Source organism: Dasypus novemcinctus, chromosome 10, assembly GCF_030445035.2.
Source record: "Dasypus novemcinctus isolate mDasNov1 chromosome 10, mDasNov1.1.hap2, whole genome shotgun sequence".
NCBI classification, from domain to species: domain Eukaryota; kingdom Metazoa; phylum Chordata; class Mammalia; order Cingulata; family Dasypodidae; genus Dasypus; species Dasypus novemcinctus.
The window spans coordinates 89,572,645-89,589,654 of record NC_080682.1 but is presented as its reverse complement, the minus strand read 5'-3'; the positions used below and the strand labels follow the sequence as shown (position 1 = coordinate 89,589,654).

At 36.1% G+C, this 17,010-nt stretch overlaps 1 protein-coding gene across 1 annotated transcript; it reads left to right on the top strand.

Annotated features, from left to right (window-relative positions):
- The first annotated feature begins 7,716 nt into the window (after nt 1–7,716).
- On the top strand, nt 7,717–8,625 carry LOC101440130 (olfactory receptor 10A2-like). The gene has a single exon (XM_004476462.4). It carries the CDS (start codon nt 7,717–7,719, stop codon nt 8,623–8,625), a length of 909 nt encoding a protein of 302 aa, XP_004476519.2.
- Nucleotides 8,626–17,010: the final 8,385 nt, after the last annotated feature.

Below are 17,010 nucleotides of genomic sequence, written 5' to 3'. Positions count from 1 at the left end.
AACAACTTAGTTATCTCTGAAGAGACAAAGAGCCTTCCACCCATAGCCCACATCATTCCCCCCCCCTTTGTCAAAGTTTACTTGCTAAGCTTTGGCATAATTATTGTTGTAGCTATGAGGTGGATGACTGTTTGTTGTCTTGACTGATTATTTATCAGTCTTTAGTACAGCATCAAGGACCGTTTTTAGAAGTTTAGAACTTTTCATTCTGGACAGCAGAATCTTGGGCAGGGGCCTCCCGCAGTTATTCTGCTGCCACTGGCACTCACGTGGATTTCCAGTCAGGTTCCAGATCCATCTATTACTTTTATTTTACTCTTAAAGAGTTTACACCTTTAATTTAAAAGGGGTGCTGAAGGGAGACGATCTCTTTTCTGTAACTGCTTCCTGCTGGCCATGGGCTGTAGTCATTGCCTAATAAGGTGTAAAAACTCTTCAATTTATTCTAACTGGAGGAAGATGGATCTGGCATTCTGTACGAAGTTGGATGAAGTTTTCATATGGTTAATAAGATGTTCACTCTGAAAGAAACAAACTTAATTAAAAATTTGGAATACCCGTTTTTAAAAGAGGACACATTGGATTACAGAGATAGACAAGATTAGATGCCTATAAAGATGGCATTCCTTAAAAGCTGGTGGGAACAGCATATATATTCTTTTTTAAGTTATCCATCTTTAGAGAGAAATTGCAACAGACACTTAGCTTTGTCTGAAGACACATTCCAAGCTGTTCAATGATTGACACTCATTCGCTCTGTCAGATGCTCCTGGTGAACTGGCACTCCTTGGGCAACTGGCTTCACTCAGGATTAGAACACTAATTTGGAAATACTCTTAGTTTTCACCTGTGGGAGTGATCAGAACTACAGAATAAAGATTTTTACACCTTGGTTTTCATTGTACAATTTCTAGCAATTTTGACTTGTTCAATAGGTGACTCACCATCAGCAAGCAAGCCTCACTTTTGCTAACTGAGACTGGCTGAGACTGCCACCTTATTCTATAGACATGTTATTAACTGTTTAGAAAATGATTTTACCGGGAATTTAACATGTCTAATATACTTCTGCACTTGATCCAAAATAGAAAAGATAACATTACAATTATTAGGCATATATTTAGTACAGGATAAAAGTACAGCACTTAATATTAACTAATGTATTACTTAATGCATAAGGATTCAGAGTTGCCATTATTAGTTTTGAGTTTCAGGTTTGTAATACTTTACATGTTATCTCTCCATGAGAGCAGGCCATAATGCCAATTGTGCTCAAGTTTTACTTACAGTCTCCTGGTATCATGGCTCCACTCAGCATGTTCTTCAACGCAGTGAGCAAGTTGCAGCATCCTTCCAGTATTCCAGAGATTTTCCAGTATTCTACTAGCCTGGTGCATAGTGCTCTCTGGCACCATGGAACAGTGCCAGTCTGGAGGCGATATCCATTGTACACTTGGCTGTACCGAGTCATTATTGGCTGCAGGAGCTTGAAACTGCAATATAGTTTCCATCAACTTCAGGAGCAGAACCAGAGACTGATACAGCACATATTTTTAATTGAGGGGTCAGTGACCAGCCTAGCCAATAACTCACATGGAGAGGCCACCTGCAATGTATACAAGGCCTGGTTCGAATGCACAAGAGTTTGACAATGTTAAAGTTTATTCCTTGTTTTATATATATTTTATAAACAACTTAACGCAATACATATATCAAATGACTATTTACTTACACAATTTTACTATGAAGATAACAGTAGGTACTTTACTTTAGTAATAGAGGAAAAATACTTTTCATTGTTAGAATGAAAACAGAATATTTCCAATAGAATCAAGACAACTTTTTATTACCATTTACTTAAATGTGTATTTTGCAGTGGCCTTCAGACAGGTTTATTATCATGAAGTTATTTCTGCTACCAATACCAATCTAAGTTTCTTTAGTTAACAATGACTTCTACAACTAGAATTATTTAAACATTTTCAGTTTGGAAGATGTTTTACAAACTCTTTATAATTGACTATAACCGCATTGACTAGACACCTCATGTTTAAATAAACTTACTAAATTACAATTACCAATGAAAGAAATTTACTCTCTATTTAAGAGAGCATATCTACAATCTTTTCCCTTTAGCCTAATTTCACCAATGTGAACTTACAATTTTCACTTACAATTTTCATTACTGTAAAGATTTTGTACATATGTTAATTTAGTTTATAAATTAACTATGGGAGATTACACTCAAGTTAAATAAAATTGAAACCATAATAGTTTATGCAAGGAATGTTCTCTTTTTCCCTTACAGGAAGCTAAAAACTTCTTTTCTCTAAGTTATGAAAATTATTAATTTAAAAGCATAACTGACTACCAGGTTTTAAAACACATGCATACTGACTTCCAGGTTTCAAAACACATTACACAATTACTTAATTTTTTAAAATCATAACCCAGGAAAGTTCTCTCCATAGTTTTTATGGACTTTCCTTTACTTACTGAAATTTGTTAATAGAGCCACTAATTACCTTATTTTGTTGGAAAGAAATCTTCTGGAAGAAAATAAGGCTCACCAGATTGTGGAGAAGAAAATATTTTATTCTCAATCTTGCAAGAAGGGGCGCAGAGCCAGATATGGCTGGTGCCCCGAACAAAGAAAAATGACACAATTTATACCCCTAAGCCTAGCATGCAAGCTCTTCCTGTTTTTCCATAGATTGGATACTTCAGAAGTTACAGCTTATCTGAGATTTAACTTTCCCACGCAAAAGTTTGATTTAACTGCTTCTTCTATCACATTCCAACCATTTTAGTTTTTACCTGCTCCCCCCCTTTGTCAAATAAGGAATAGAATTTAGTGCTGAAATGACACCGACTTAGTTAGCTCCTTCTTGGGCATCCTTCCACTGCCCATAGGACTGGCCTAAACTGGTCTCCTCCACTGCTGTCCAACCCGGGAGTGGGAGACTGAGGCAGCAGGCCCCCGGGTTACATCAACATTTTTCTTCTGTGAAAATTAACCTAATCTTTGTTTTTTTTGTTTTTTTTTCCAATTTATGGCTGACAAAGGTTTAAACTGGGAAATTACCAGGCAAACTGATTCTTAATTCCCTAGCCTAGTAGATAGGTTTAATCTGCCACACCTAGTCTTGCCTTAAAAGCTCTTGCAAAGAGGAGGCCCTTTCCCAATTGTTTCCATAATCAGATTTCTATGACTTTTTCATCCTGCTTAGTTCAATTTGGGCTTTAAGAATATTTATAAATATAACTGCATATTTTTTAACAATTTGAGCAAATAGGCAGACATGAATAGTTTGACACAACAACATGACTTTAGTTACTTTAAACTTTTCAAAGACTTTTGAAACTCTTCTTAATTTGCACTATGACCATGCAGTTTACCACAAGAATTTTCTTTCTTACTTAATGGATTGTAATAACCAAAATGTTCTCAATGCCTTAGCACCATTTTGTTTTAGAACTTTATATTTTACCTTGAAATTAGCAGAATTTTGGATAAGCAACAAGATTAGTTTTATATATATATTTACTGAGGCTATTTGAAGCCTCAGGGAGACAGACTGCTTTCTCTCATGAATTGCCACTCTTAGGAACACTGACCGTCAAGGCAGGAGACTTCTCCCCCTCCACCCCCCTTTTGGTTTTGGAGATAATAAAACTCCAGTGGTCATTTAACCTTATTCTATCAGGCAGCAATTTATTTAGTTTACACTTGAATTCATGAGAGAAAGGGTTACTAATACCAGAAGAGGAGACAGTGATGTCCCAGCTCTTCTCAATTATGAAATAACCATAGGCAAAGGCAAAGGGCAAGGTTAGGCCTGAAGCAACCATAAACAAAGGAAAGGTTAGTGTAGAATTTACACTTAAATAATAGTTTCAGGCTAAATTCACCCAGCTATAATCTCAGTTATTGTCTTTCCACTGTTTTACAATATAAATGCATTTATAAATGATTTTAACTCTTAGTTACAGTTTTTATTAATTTTTTTTAAAACCTATTAATTTTATAACACCTTTAAATACCTTTCATTCAACTTATAACATATTAAATGAACTTAACCATTACTTTAATTTTTCCTTTAAAGTGAAAGAATAAATCTCTTGCAGTTAGTTTGAAATAAAAGGCTACTTTTCAGGATTTGATTTCTAGAACATAAAATGTTCTTTTAAAAGAGGTAAGACTTTTCTTCAAACATTGAGGATATGATGAGGTTAAAGCACAAGAAGCTATTGATAAATGATTTTCTTTATATATTGATCTTACTCAATTTAATCATAAAAATTTCCCTTCCACAAACCTTCTACACTTTCAGTATTCATTCAGGTTCTGTCCCACACTCTACTCTTTCCAATAATCAATCATTTTATCTTAGGACAAAATCATCTTCTGTTGCCTTAACAATAAAAACACATTCCATATATCCCACATACTGAGTTACCAGGCAAACTTCTTACAACATATAATTGCCATTAATACTAAACAAGTTTGTTAAAATAATGAACTTTTCTTCACTTTAAATACTTAGTAGCATGTAATACCAGAAACAGTTTTTTTGGAAGTAAGTTGGCAGGGGAGATTGGCTGCCGAATAAGTTTGTTATAAAATTGCCTTTTATTATTATTATTATCAATTCAGTTTTGTTAAATAATGACTTTCTGCAATTAGCCACTTAAATACCTTAAACAATGCTTTGTAAAACTTTTATATTTATACCCTTAACACAAATTTTACCTTCACAGAACATTCTCTTACTTAAGGTTACTACAATACCTTCTAAGAACCTGAGCAGAATGCAAACGTATTTTGGCTTTGACACCCTAAGGAGGGAACTTTACTGCATTTATTCTGATTCTGCTTTTCACCTCCTTCACTTCCCCCCCTTCCAGGCAGTCGGGTGCACAACAAACAGGAATGCAGCTTATGAATAGAAGGGTGGACTCACTGGAAAGGGGCAAGCCGCTCCCCCCTTTCCAGCTTTCAGCCAAAATGGGCAGACAGAACCTACTCAAATTTGGCAACTCTCCCAGGGACCCAGCCACCCTGACTGGGACATCCCCAACAAACTTGGGTGCTTGGTGCGGACACAGATGGCCTCCAAGCCCCGGCAAAGGGCCAGACCAGAGACAAGACACCAGAACATGCACAAACATCTAGACTCCTCAGCTTTTGCCCCAGAATCATTTCACCCCCTTGCCAATGGCAAGGGAGGGCTCCAGCTCAGCTGTAATTCTACTTCATGTAAGGACACAACTCCAACACTAACATTGAGCTGACACAGACAGAAGCACAAAGGTCACTAATCTGACTCACAAGTTTATATATTTATTTTCACCACGGCTGCCCCCACAGCCATCACAAACCTCAGAACACTTAACATTTGGTATAAAGCAAATTCATTCACAAATTAGCACCATAACAAAAGATTTCAGCTAGACTTTTCCACTGTTTAAACTTTACACCCAGACCAAGCTCCACCAGAAAAGCCGATCCATTTTCCTGTAACCAAGTTTTGTTTTCCTTAATCTAGACCAATTTCCAGGATATTAGGACTCGAACCTATAAATACCCTTCCTATTAAAATCGAGACTCCACTCCTTTAGTGGATATAAGACCAGTACCAGATTCTAACATGCAGTTAGACAAACCCAAAACACCAGGGCTTTTCCCCGGTTTTCCTCCTTTTCCCAAGCCTAGAGAGAACGGCTTCCCCCCAGCCTTCTGGGGCTACTAGGGTTCTCTCGGGAGGTGATCAGCCTCCCCTTCCTAGCAATTAAAGCTAGGGCCTTCCAGACTCTGCTCACCCGGGGAGTCTTACCTTCTTCCCTGTTCGGAGCTCTTTTTCGTTCCCAGAATCCCTCTCTTCAGACCTTCCATTGCCCCTTGATTTTGTCGGGAAGACTCTGGTGGAGCCCACGTCTTTTCTGGATTAAATTTAATCCAGTGGCGCCCAGATTTGGGGTTCACCCGAGTCCTCCCAGCTTCCTCGGGGATTTGGAAGGGGCAGCAAAATGCTACCGTCTCTGGCCTTCATTTATTGTCCCTTCGTGGTCGCCATTAATGTTGTGGAATTTAAGAGAAGTTCAATTATTTGAGTATAGAGAGGCCAGGACTCAGGAATGATTTTGAGAAGGAAAAATGGTTTATTGACGGCCGGCCGGACTCGGGAGCTTTCTGTTTGAATCCCGAGCCCGGAACAAGATTTTCAAACGTCTTTTATACAGAGAAGAAAGGCCAAATCGTCCCTTTGTTTCAGTTCTCAATAGGCTTCAATTAGCATATATCTCTTCCACATCTTAGGTAAGCTTTTAGCAAGGACTCCAGACATTTTAGATAAGCCTTGGTTTTTGCATTTCCCCTAAATACTTAAAGTTTATAGCCCTTGCTTTGTTAAACATTTCCTGGGACTGGAGCCTGCTGGTCCCTAAGAGCAGGACTGCAGCCTCTTACCGTTTCACACCCACAAGTCAAACAACTTAGTTATCTCTGAAGAGACAAAGAGCCTTCCACCCATAGCCCACATCAATATAATACATGCCCTTTTTTGTCTGACTTATTTCACTCAACATGTTTTTCTTCAGGTTCACCCATGTTGTCACACATATCATTCTTTTTTACAGCTCATCAATTCTTTTTTCATTTATCACAGTATCTCAGTCAGCTCCATTTCTACGTCATCTCACCCTATACTTTGAAAACTGCAAGATCAAGAATATCAAGATAAAAAAAGAAGAAAGAAGCATCTTGATAGTCGATTGCATGCTAGAAACTAATTTTACAAAACGAGGATCCAGTAGCCCCGAAGAAACCTCCTGAACACTTTCAGGTAACTATTATTTATTCCCTTGGTTTTACTTCTCTATACCTGTACTGTGACTTTGTAGAAAGTCCAATTATGATTCTATTATGAAATAATGAGCTAGTCCTCATAAGAAGGCAGGACAGACAGATAAAGTACAGTTTTAGACTTTGGAGTCACACAGATGTGCCTGGAATTCTAGGTCTGCCATTTAACTTGTCTGTGTCCAAATTCCTTGATTTCTCTAAGCCCTCTCTACTCATCTATGGAATATGGATATATACAGATAAAACCAAGCCAAAACATATGTGAAGTATTTGAATATACTTGGTCTTCAGTATATGTTATCTTACCCTCTAATACCACAATTTCATAGTAGGCATTAGAGATTTACAAAGGTAGAAAATTAATGAGATGCATAATTCCACATTTTAATTATAAATGTGTTTTAAAGTATTGTTGACTCACATGTAAATGTTCTTAATGAGGTTAGGAAATTTGGGAATTTTTCTCAAAATTTTAGTATTTTCAGAAATATTATTGCCTTGAAATTTCTTTGGGGGTCACTTTAGGGATGGACACGCTCTTTTTTCTGACTTTACAAAGCATTACTGTACATATTAATATGCAATAGGGAAATATCAATTCCTCCAGAAACTGATCCAGGCCAATTTCAGGGCTTAGACTCTGGCTATTCCTCCTTGTTTGAATATTGGACAATGAAAGGTCCTTCCACTTCCAACTGAGATATTGATCTTGGCTTTTTCCCTGACATTGAGCAGGCACCTGAACAACAAACACAGAATCCGACTCTCCCAATAAGCATCTCACTCAAGGCCCACAGCTGGGGATTTATGCCCATGCCTATGGCTGGACAAGAGTGAGTGAGTTTATCCTCATGAGCTTCTCTTCCCTACCTACTGAAATACAGTCCTTACTCTTCTTGATGTTCCTGATCATTTACCTGGTCACTCTGGTGGGAAACAGCCTCATCATTCTGGTTACAGCAGTTGAGCTCGTGCTGCACAGTCCCATGTACTTCTTCCTCAGGAACTTGGCCTTCTTAGAGATTGGCTTCAACCTGGCCATTGTGCCCAAGATGCTGGGGACCCTGCTTGCCCAAGAAACAACCATCCCCTTCCATGGATGTGCTGCTCAGAGGTATTTCTTCTTCTTCTTTGGGGTTGCTGAGTGCTTCCTCTTGGTCACCATGTCATATGACCACTTCGTAGCCATCTGCAATCCCCTGCATTACGCAGTTATTATGATCCAAAGGACCTGTGCCAAATTGGCTGCCGCCTCCTGGTTTCCAGGCTTTCCAATAGCAACTGTGCAGAATACGTGGCTCTTCCGCTTCCCATTCTGTAGCACCAACAAAGTGAACCACTTCTTCTGTGATAGCCCACCTGTGCTGAGGCTGGTCCGTGCAGGCACAGCACTATTTGAAATCTATGCCATCATTGGAACTATTCTTGTTGTCATGGTTCCCTGCTTGTTGATCCTGTGTTCCTACACTCACATTGCTGCTGCCATCCTCAAGATTCTCTCAGCTAGAGGGAAGCAAAAAGCCTTCTCTACCTGCTCTTTCCACCTCCTTGTCTCCCTTTTCTATGTATCCTCAAGCCTCACATACTTCAAACCTAAATCCAATAATTTTCCTGAGGGCAAGAAGCTTCTATCATTGTCCTACCTTGTTGTGACTCCCATGTTGAACCCCATCATCTACAGCCTGAGAAATAACGAGGTGAAGAATGCTCTCTGCAGGACCTTCCACAAGACTCTAGGCCTTAGAAACTGCATCATATAGACATAAATATTACATATGATTCGAATCTCCTGAATAGGGAATAGTCAGTTTCATGTTTGAGATTCTTCGCTCCATCTTTTCACATCTTCATTGGGAGGAAACCTGACCACTAAAATATCTACTGGAAAGTTCAGTGAAAGAACCCAGAGGTAATTTAACCCTTATAACTACCATGTGCCAAACTCCTCTGCCTGCCCATCATAGGCTCACATTCTTTCCTTAACATTCAGCAACTGGCATTTTGACACTTGTATGGCCAAGTCATTCCTTGTATTTACAGTGCTAATATGTGCCACTGTGACATATGAAACTGCTTGGAGTCATTTGGGGACAACTAAGAGAAAGACAGCAAATGTATCAAAATTCATCTAGGCATTTTATCTTGCTTTGGACATGTCTGGCTGCATTCAGCAGAAGAAAAACCAACAAGCCCTTCTAGTGCATTGTTCTCTGTGTTTCAGTACAGTTCTTGTGCCTTGAAGCAGTGTTGCCTCTTAAACTTGTTGGTATTTGATATGGATGGAATAAAGAGGATTACCAATCACTGAGCATATGTCTTTAAAACCCCAGTACCTTAATCAATTCATTCAATAGTCTATCTTTTACCCCAGGTAGAATAACCTGAGTTTTCCATTTTTTCTTTCAATTCTACTTCCAGGTTCTTAAGAGTTCTTGAAGTAATCTCTAAATTTTATAAACCAGTTTCAACTATGGTACTGCATTTTCCAAGGTTTACAATGGATCCAAGCTATGTATCTATTATTTACCTTTAAATTTTAAATGTTTGTGTCTGTTGATATGAAGATACATAAGCAGATAAAGCACAGTTATTGCACTCTAGAAGTTTATAATTTCATTAGCAATAGAAATTATGAAAAAAAAAATAGCAATGAAGTCCTAAAATAATGAAATCTTGCACAAGAAAGGGACCTTGTCTGGGTATCCCACTCTACAGTTTACCAGTAAGCTTGGGAAAATGAATTAAACATTTCATGCCTCTTTCTTCATCTGTAAAATGGTGCAAATAATAATAGTATCTGATTGATAAGTTTGTCTTGAAGAGTAAATTATTAAATGTAAACATTTTAAAATAGCACAAAGTATGTTGTAAATTTCTATAGAGCTGTTTGTCCTTAGCAATTACTTCATTTGAATGTCTCATTTCATAGCTGAGGAAAGCAACATTCAAAGACATTTGGTCGTATCCATTTGTAAGTAAAACTCAAGTGCCTTGAATTTTAGTTTTCTATTTTTCTCTATACCATGCAGTGCATAGTTTAATTAATTAACTGATTCAAATTCAGAAACAAAGAACAAATTTTAGAAGAGCAGAGTTGGGGAGAACTCAGCAAACCAGTATAAGTGAAAAAAAACATGAAGAAAATGAATTTAATCTTTAAACAGCCTTAATAGAAATATAACTTGGTTTTTAGGGATTAACCAATAAAGAGCCTCACACCATTTCATAATAGTAGACCACATTTGGAAAATTAACATATATATTGATAAACTAGAAAACAAGTAAATTTATAGAAGTATAATCAGGCTTTCAGAAACCTTGAGATTATAAGAGTTCAAACGAAGACATGAGCAATAATTTGTGTTAAGAAGAGAATTTATATTATTGTTGTCTTGAAATATTTGAAAAATTAAAGTAGCAGAGAGGATATAGACCACTCCGTTTTATCTACTGATGTCAGGGATAGAATTAATCAGTAGAAATTAATGGAAGACTTTTTAAAATATATTGTTACTTTGTGAAGACTTTTATACACCCAACACTTTGGAAGTAAAAATTGCTAATTCTCTCATTCTTCTGATAATTTAGACTATAAGCCAGGGTAATATAAACAGTTGTGACGGAAATACATGAAAAATGGAAGTTTTTCTTACTTGGGCAGTAGGAAAACTAAGGTTACCACGATATACTCAGAAGTTGATATCATCTCCTTTTTCTCAGTAAAGATTATCAACCTAAACTAGACCTTGCTGAACTGTGAAAGCTCTGACTCAGTTTATCAGCTCCTTGAAACAAATACTGAAGTGCTAAGATACAACATTGCATTGCCTCAATGTCTTCTCTCTCACAAGGCATAATTTCTAGAATGTATACACAATTGTTCCTCTGCCTCATTTCCATATTTACCCTTCCAACGCTAATATTCATTAACTACCTCATACATTATTTAATTTAATTCTAGCCACTATCCCTAAATACACACATTTATTATTCTCATTTTTAAAATGCTGAAACAAGCTTAGATAGTCCTAAAGACACACATTCACAAATAGCAGAGGTGGGATTTTAGCTGATACCCCAATATCAACTACAATTTTTCCATTACAAGTCAGCTGTGAGCTATGTTAACATTATAATGAAGAACTTTCTAAAATAAAATGTTGCCCTAAAATTAAATGACCAATTTTGTAATAAGATTTGAAACTGCATGACCACCTTTCAGGGGTTACAATAGAGAATAAACCAGAAAATTATTCTGAATAATGCATCTAAGAAGTCTATATATTATTTAGATGGTCTAATTATAATTTGGATAAAAAGTAAAAGTAGAAAGAAGAAAAATGTGACCCAAATATCATCACACAGAGACAGATGATAACAGATTGCTGTACTTATTTCTAATAACAAATGGCGTTTGTTAATAGCTGCAACCATACTGTAGGTACATTTTTGTATATTGCTTTTTATCACTTAATAGTATAACTGGGGTTGTCAAATGGACAGTGGGCTAGTTAGCAAAATATGCTAAGAGAGAGTAGTCTCACCTAACAATGGAAGTAACCATGGTATCTTCCACACAGCATTGTTCTAAGGATTAAGTTGACTAACACATGTAAAACTCTTACCAAACTCATAAATTTTTATTTTTCATATTATTGAAAATTATTTGCAAAAATACTCTTTAATGGCTGTAAAATACATTACCATGTATAAGTGCCATGATTTACTTTATTTGAATATGGACTTATTGTCAATAATTCAATTGCTTCTTTTCTTTTAGTATATATAGTAATGTAAAGATATTTTTATAGTTCAAGGACTTTTTAAAATTGTGTCAAGAATCATTATATTAAGATAATGAGCAAACTTAAGGGGGTAATGCAACTGTGGACTAAAATAAACTCATGATTCTTGCAAGGGAAGAACTTGTGACATTGATATAAAGGCAGTGGTCATCAGAGGTTCTGAGGAGAGGGAGAGGGAAGAATAGGTGAAACATGGAGCATTTTGGGGACATTGGAATTTTTCTGACTGGCATTGCAATTACAGATACAGGCCATTGTACATTTTGGCAAAATCTATACAGTTGTACCGTGCCAAGTATAAAATATTGACCATGGTTGGTAGCAATGCTTCAATATGTATACATCAATTGTGACAAATTCATTACACTAGTGAAAGATGTTGTTAATGGGGAAAAGTGGGGAGGGTGATACATGGGAATCCCCCTATATTTTCAATGTAACAATAACATAATCTAAATCTTCTTTAAAACTAAAAAAACTAAAAAAACACATTTAACAACAAATTTGACAATACTGTTTTTATATTTACAATATGAAGATATAAGAAATAACTCATCTAAGACTTCACAGGAATCTTCAAAGATGTTAAAATAATTGTAATTTATCCATATGAATCACTCTAAAATTTATAAATAATAAAAAGTAGAAAAGTAAAATTGATAAAGTAGCTATTCAGCAAATTTACTTTCCATAAGCCCTAGACTTGCATGGATATACTGGGCAATATTAAAATAAATGGCCTCATACATATAAAATTTAAAACTCTGAAGACTGCTATGGAGGAATAAATGGAATACTAAGAGAAACAATAACAAAGGAATATTTCAGGGGATCCAAAGAACACTCCTAGGGTGATGATACTTAAGCGAATTTTTTAAACTGGCTTAAGAGGTAGAGAAAGGATATGCCAGACCAAGTGAGGATGAATTTGGTGCATTTAAAAATACAAGAAAATTTATTTTGCTGAAATGTTGTCAATAAAGGACAAAGAGGGAAAAAATGCTTTGCTTAGGAAGGCAGATGTCAGGTCATACAGGACTTCTTTTAGACTCAGTTAAAGATTTTGAATTTTAACCTAAGTGCAATGGGTAGCCAGTGACTCTTTTAAAGATATTCAGAGCTGCTTAGCAGAGAATTTATTGTAACGTGCAAGGGTCAAAAGAGGGAGGCTAGTATAGGAGACCATGGCAGTAGGTCACATAAAAGCTGATGGTATTTAATAGTTTATTTTCAGATAGTGGCAGTAGAGATGAGAATTCAGATTCTAAAAGCATTTGAAGTCTAAAATTGATAAGATTCAGTGAGAAGTATATGGCAATTGAGGAAGACAGAGGTGTTAAGGATTACATTATACCCACATTTCTGGCATAAGCAACCAGGTTGATGGAAGTCTCTTTTACTGAGATGGGGAAGGATGAGGAAAGCTTATTTGGTGGTAGGGGCATGGCATCAAAAGAGAGATCAAAAGTTCATTTTCCAGTTTGTCAAAGAGGTAGAGTTTTGTGATTATAAGTGAATGCCACTATGTTTAATCCACTAAAATAGAATCTAGAATAAATACAATAAAACCAATAAAATAATAACTTTTAGTCCTTTTAGGTCAGTGTTGAAACCTATATATAAATATATAATTAGAGCCCTGAGTAATAATACATGCATAATGATTAGAAGTACTAACAGAGCAAGAGTTTAAGATAGAATGGGGGCAGAGATTCTGGGTTGTGTGTGGGAAAGGCATTCTGAGACAACTAAGGAGTACTGTAAAAAATGAAGAGAGCAAACAAAAATGATGCATAACATAATAGATAAAAGCAGTGTTCAACAACCTTTTTCTAAAAAGGGGCATACAGTAAATATTTTAAGCTTTGAGGGCCAAGAAGCAATATTAATGTTTATATATAGATAATTATATAACAAAGAAAAAAAATTTTTCACAAAATTTTGTTGATGAAATCTAAAACACAATAATATTAATTGAGTTTAATTCATTTGTAATACAGACCTACTGATGAGAAAAATGGAATTGTTTTGTGGATGATAACATTTCACTTAGTGTTCCAAGTTAGTGTTGCTTTTCACCAAAATCGATTACAAATGTTTCTCTGTTAAATCTGATCCAGAATGAGATTTTATGTATGTCATCTTTGAAATGGCAGCTTTTCACAGAGATAGTTATTGCTAAATTCTGTTATCATTTCGTACATTTTTTTTCTCTTTTCATCTGTGTAAATTGATTTATATTTATATTTCATACAAATGGAATCATTCAATATGTAGTACTCTGTGTCTGGTCTCCTTCACTTAGTTTAAGGTGGTTTTATTTGGTCTGTTATTAAAATTTTATCTTACTGACATACATTTGTTCAGCTTCAAAGTAAAATGGTCTTATATATACAATACTACCCATATTCATAATTCACATAATATATTTATAGTTCTCATAATATATTTAATTCATAATAGGGCAATCATACAGTATTCATCATTTTGTTTCTGGCTTGCTTCACTCAACATAATGTCCTCCAGGTTCATCCAATTTGTCATGTGTTTCACAACTTCATTTCTTCTTACTGCTGCATAATATTCCATCTTGTATATACTCCACAGTTTGTTTATCCATTCATCAGTTGATGGACACCTGGGTTGTTTCCAACTTCTGGCTATCATGACTAATGCTACTCTCAACATTGGTGTGCAGATATCTATTCATGTCCCTGCTCTCCGTTCTTCTGGGTATATACCTAGCAATGGTATTGCCAGGTCCCACAGCAAGTCTATATTCGACCACCTTAGGAAATGACAAACCATCCTCCACAGTGGCTGTATCATTCTACGTTCACACCAGTAGTGAATAAGAGTTTCTTTCTGTCCGCATCCTCTCTAACATTTACGGTTTTCTGCCTTTTTAATAACAGCCTGTGTCATAGATGTGAAATGATATCTCATTGTATTTTTTGTTTTGACAAGGCTGTTAAGTCCACCCAGCTGGGCCAGAACAGTCTATTCAACAAATGGTGCTGGGAGAACTGGATATCCATATCTAAAAGAAAGAAAGAAGACCTCTATCTCATATCACACATAAAAATTAACTCAAAATGAATCAAGGACTTAAATATAAAAGCAACAATCATAATACTCCTAGGAGAAAAGATAGGAAAACATCTTCAAGATCTTGTGGTATGTGGTAGTTTCTTAAACTTTAAACCCAAAGCACGAGCAACAAAAGAAAAAACAGATAAATGGGGCCTCCTCAAAATTCAACACTTTTGCACTTTGAAGGACTTTGTCAAAAGGGTAAAAAGACAGCTGAATCAATGGGAGAAAATATTTGGCAATCACATATCTGATAAGTGTTTAATATCCATGATATATAAGGAGATCATCAAATTCAACAATAAAAAGACAAAGTATCTGATAAAAAATGGGCAAAAACTTGAAAAGACAACTGTCCAAAGAAGAGATAAATGGCAAAGAAACAGATGAAAAAATGTTCAACATCACTTTGATTACGGAAATGCAAATCAAAATATACAGTTTTATATGAGCATATTCATCACTTGCAAGTCATCTATACAGTTCTATTAGTCTTCTCTTGATATTTGCTTTTAACAAGCCATTACATTGCAAATTAATGCCTTTCAATAGGAGATTATGTGGAAGCTTCTCAATTTCACAGCTTAATGTATTGTGAAATATGAAAATCTCCTTTGAAATGGCATCAAATTCCTAAAACACATTGCTAGAGTTCTAGTTTGAACTTGGGAAAGTATATTTGATTCGAATTTGTATAGGAATGGAGATCTCCCTTCTTGTTTTCTTTTTCTTTCTTTTCTTAATTGGCTCTTATGCATTGGCTCCCTCGTCAGTTTTGCTTGTTTGCTCATTTTGTTTTTGCTTATTGTTTGCTCATTGCTTGCTCATTGTCTGCTCATTATTTTTTGTTCATTGTCTGCTTTTGTTTTTGCTCATTGTCTACTCATATTATATTTGTTTTTTTCTTTTAGGAGGTACTGTGAACCAAACCCAGGACCTTGCAAATGGGAAGTGGGCGCCCAAATGCTTGAGTCATATCCACTCCATTGTTTTCATTTTTGACTGCAAGGTAGTGTATAAAGAAGCTTGACATTATTTGTGATTTGAACATTAGTTCTTATCGAAATGACCTTACCATAGTATGTTTCACATGTAAATACTGGTTTGCCTTTTAAATTTTTTTTTTTTTAAAGATTTATTTATTTATTTAATTTCCCCCCCTCCCCTGGTTGTCTGTTCTCGGTGTCTATTTGCTGCGTCTTGTTTCTTTGTCAGCTTCTGTTGTCGTCAGCGGCACGAGAAGTGTGGGCGGCGCCATTCCTGGGCAGGCTGTTCTTTTCACGCTGGGCGGCTCTCCTCACCAGCGCACTCCTTGCGCGTGGGGCTACCCCACGCGGGGGACACCCTTGCGTGGCACGGCACTCCTTGCGCGCATCAGCGCTGCGCATGGCCAGCTCCACACGGGTCAAGGAGGCCCGGGGTTTGAACCGCGGACCTCCCATATGGTAGACGGACGCCCTAACCACTGGGCCAAAGTCCGTTTCCCTGCCTTTTAATTTTAATTCATTAAGAAACTATATCAAATCTGCATCAAAAGCTAAATTTTCACAGTCATTAATTGTTCAATAATAATGGTTGAGGGAGTTCTTTCTGCTCAGAAAAATTTTAATCTTGACATCACACTAAAAAAATTGGTAGTAAATTCTCCCACTGCTAAGCTATCAAACTGCTCTGTGGTAGGGCAAGTCACAATTTTGGTGACAAAAATTTACATAACAAAATAGTTATGTCCACAAAATTGCAAGAAGTTTGTTGTTGAAACTCCTATTCAATAACAAATGATAGATTTAACTATTTCCTTTAAGTATCTGATGGTGAATAATACAATGGATAACCAGAGACTTTAAATAGCTTACATTTCATAAACTTTGTAAATTTCTGTTCCACGTGTATTTTTAACACAAATAGTTGTAATACATGATATCACTTCAAGTTGTAATGAACTAGTGTTTTCTCAACCTCACTGGACATTATTCTTGCCTCAGGTTGTTCAAACTCAGTATTAACTCTTTGAATAACTAACAACTGAGTAGTATCAGTAACATCTGTCAAGTAGTCTGAAAACTACATGAAATCCCTTGCATTATTCTTTAATTGATTATTGACATTGCTCCCAATGACTTCACATGTTTGAGAATTTGTTTTCTCCACAAGGATAATTGGTCCTAAGTTTATTTTCTCTGGACACATTTCTTTGACTTTTGCGATCAAACAAACATGATTTAATTAACCCATCATCAGCTAAGG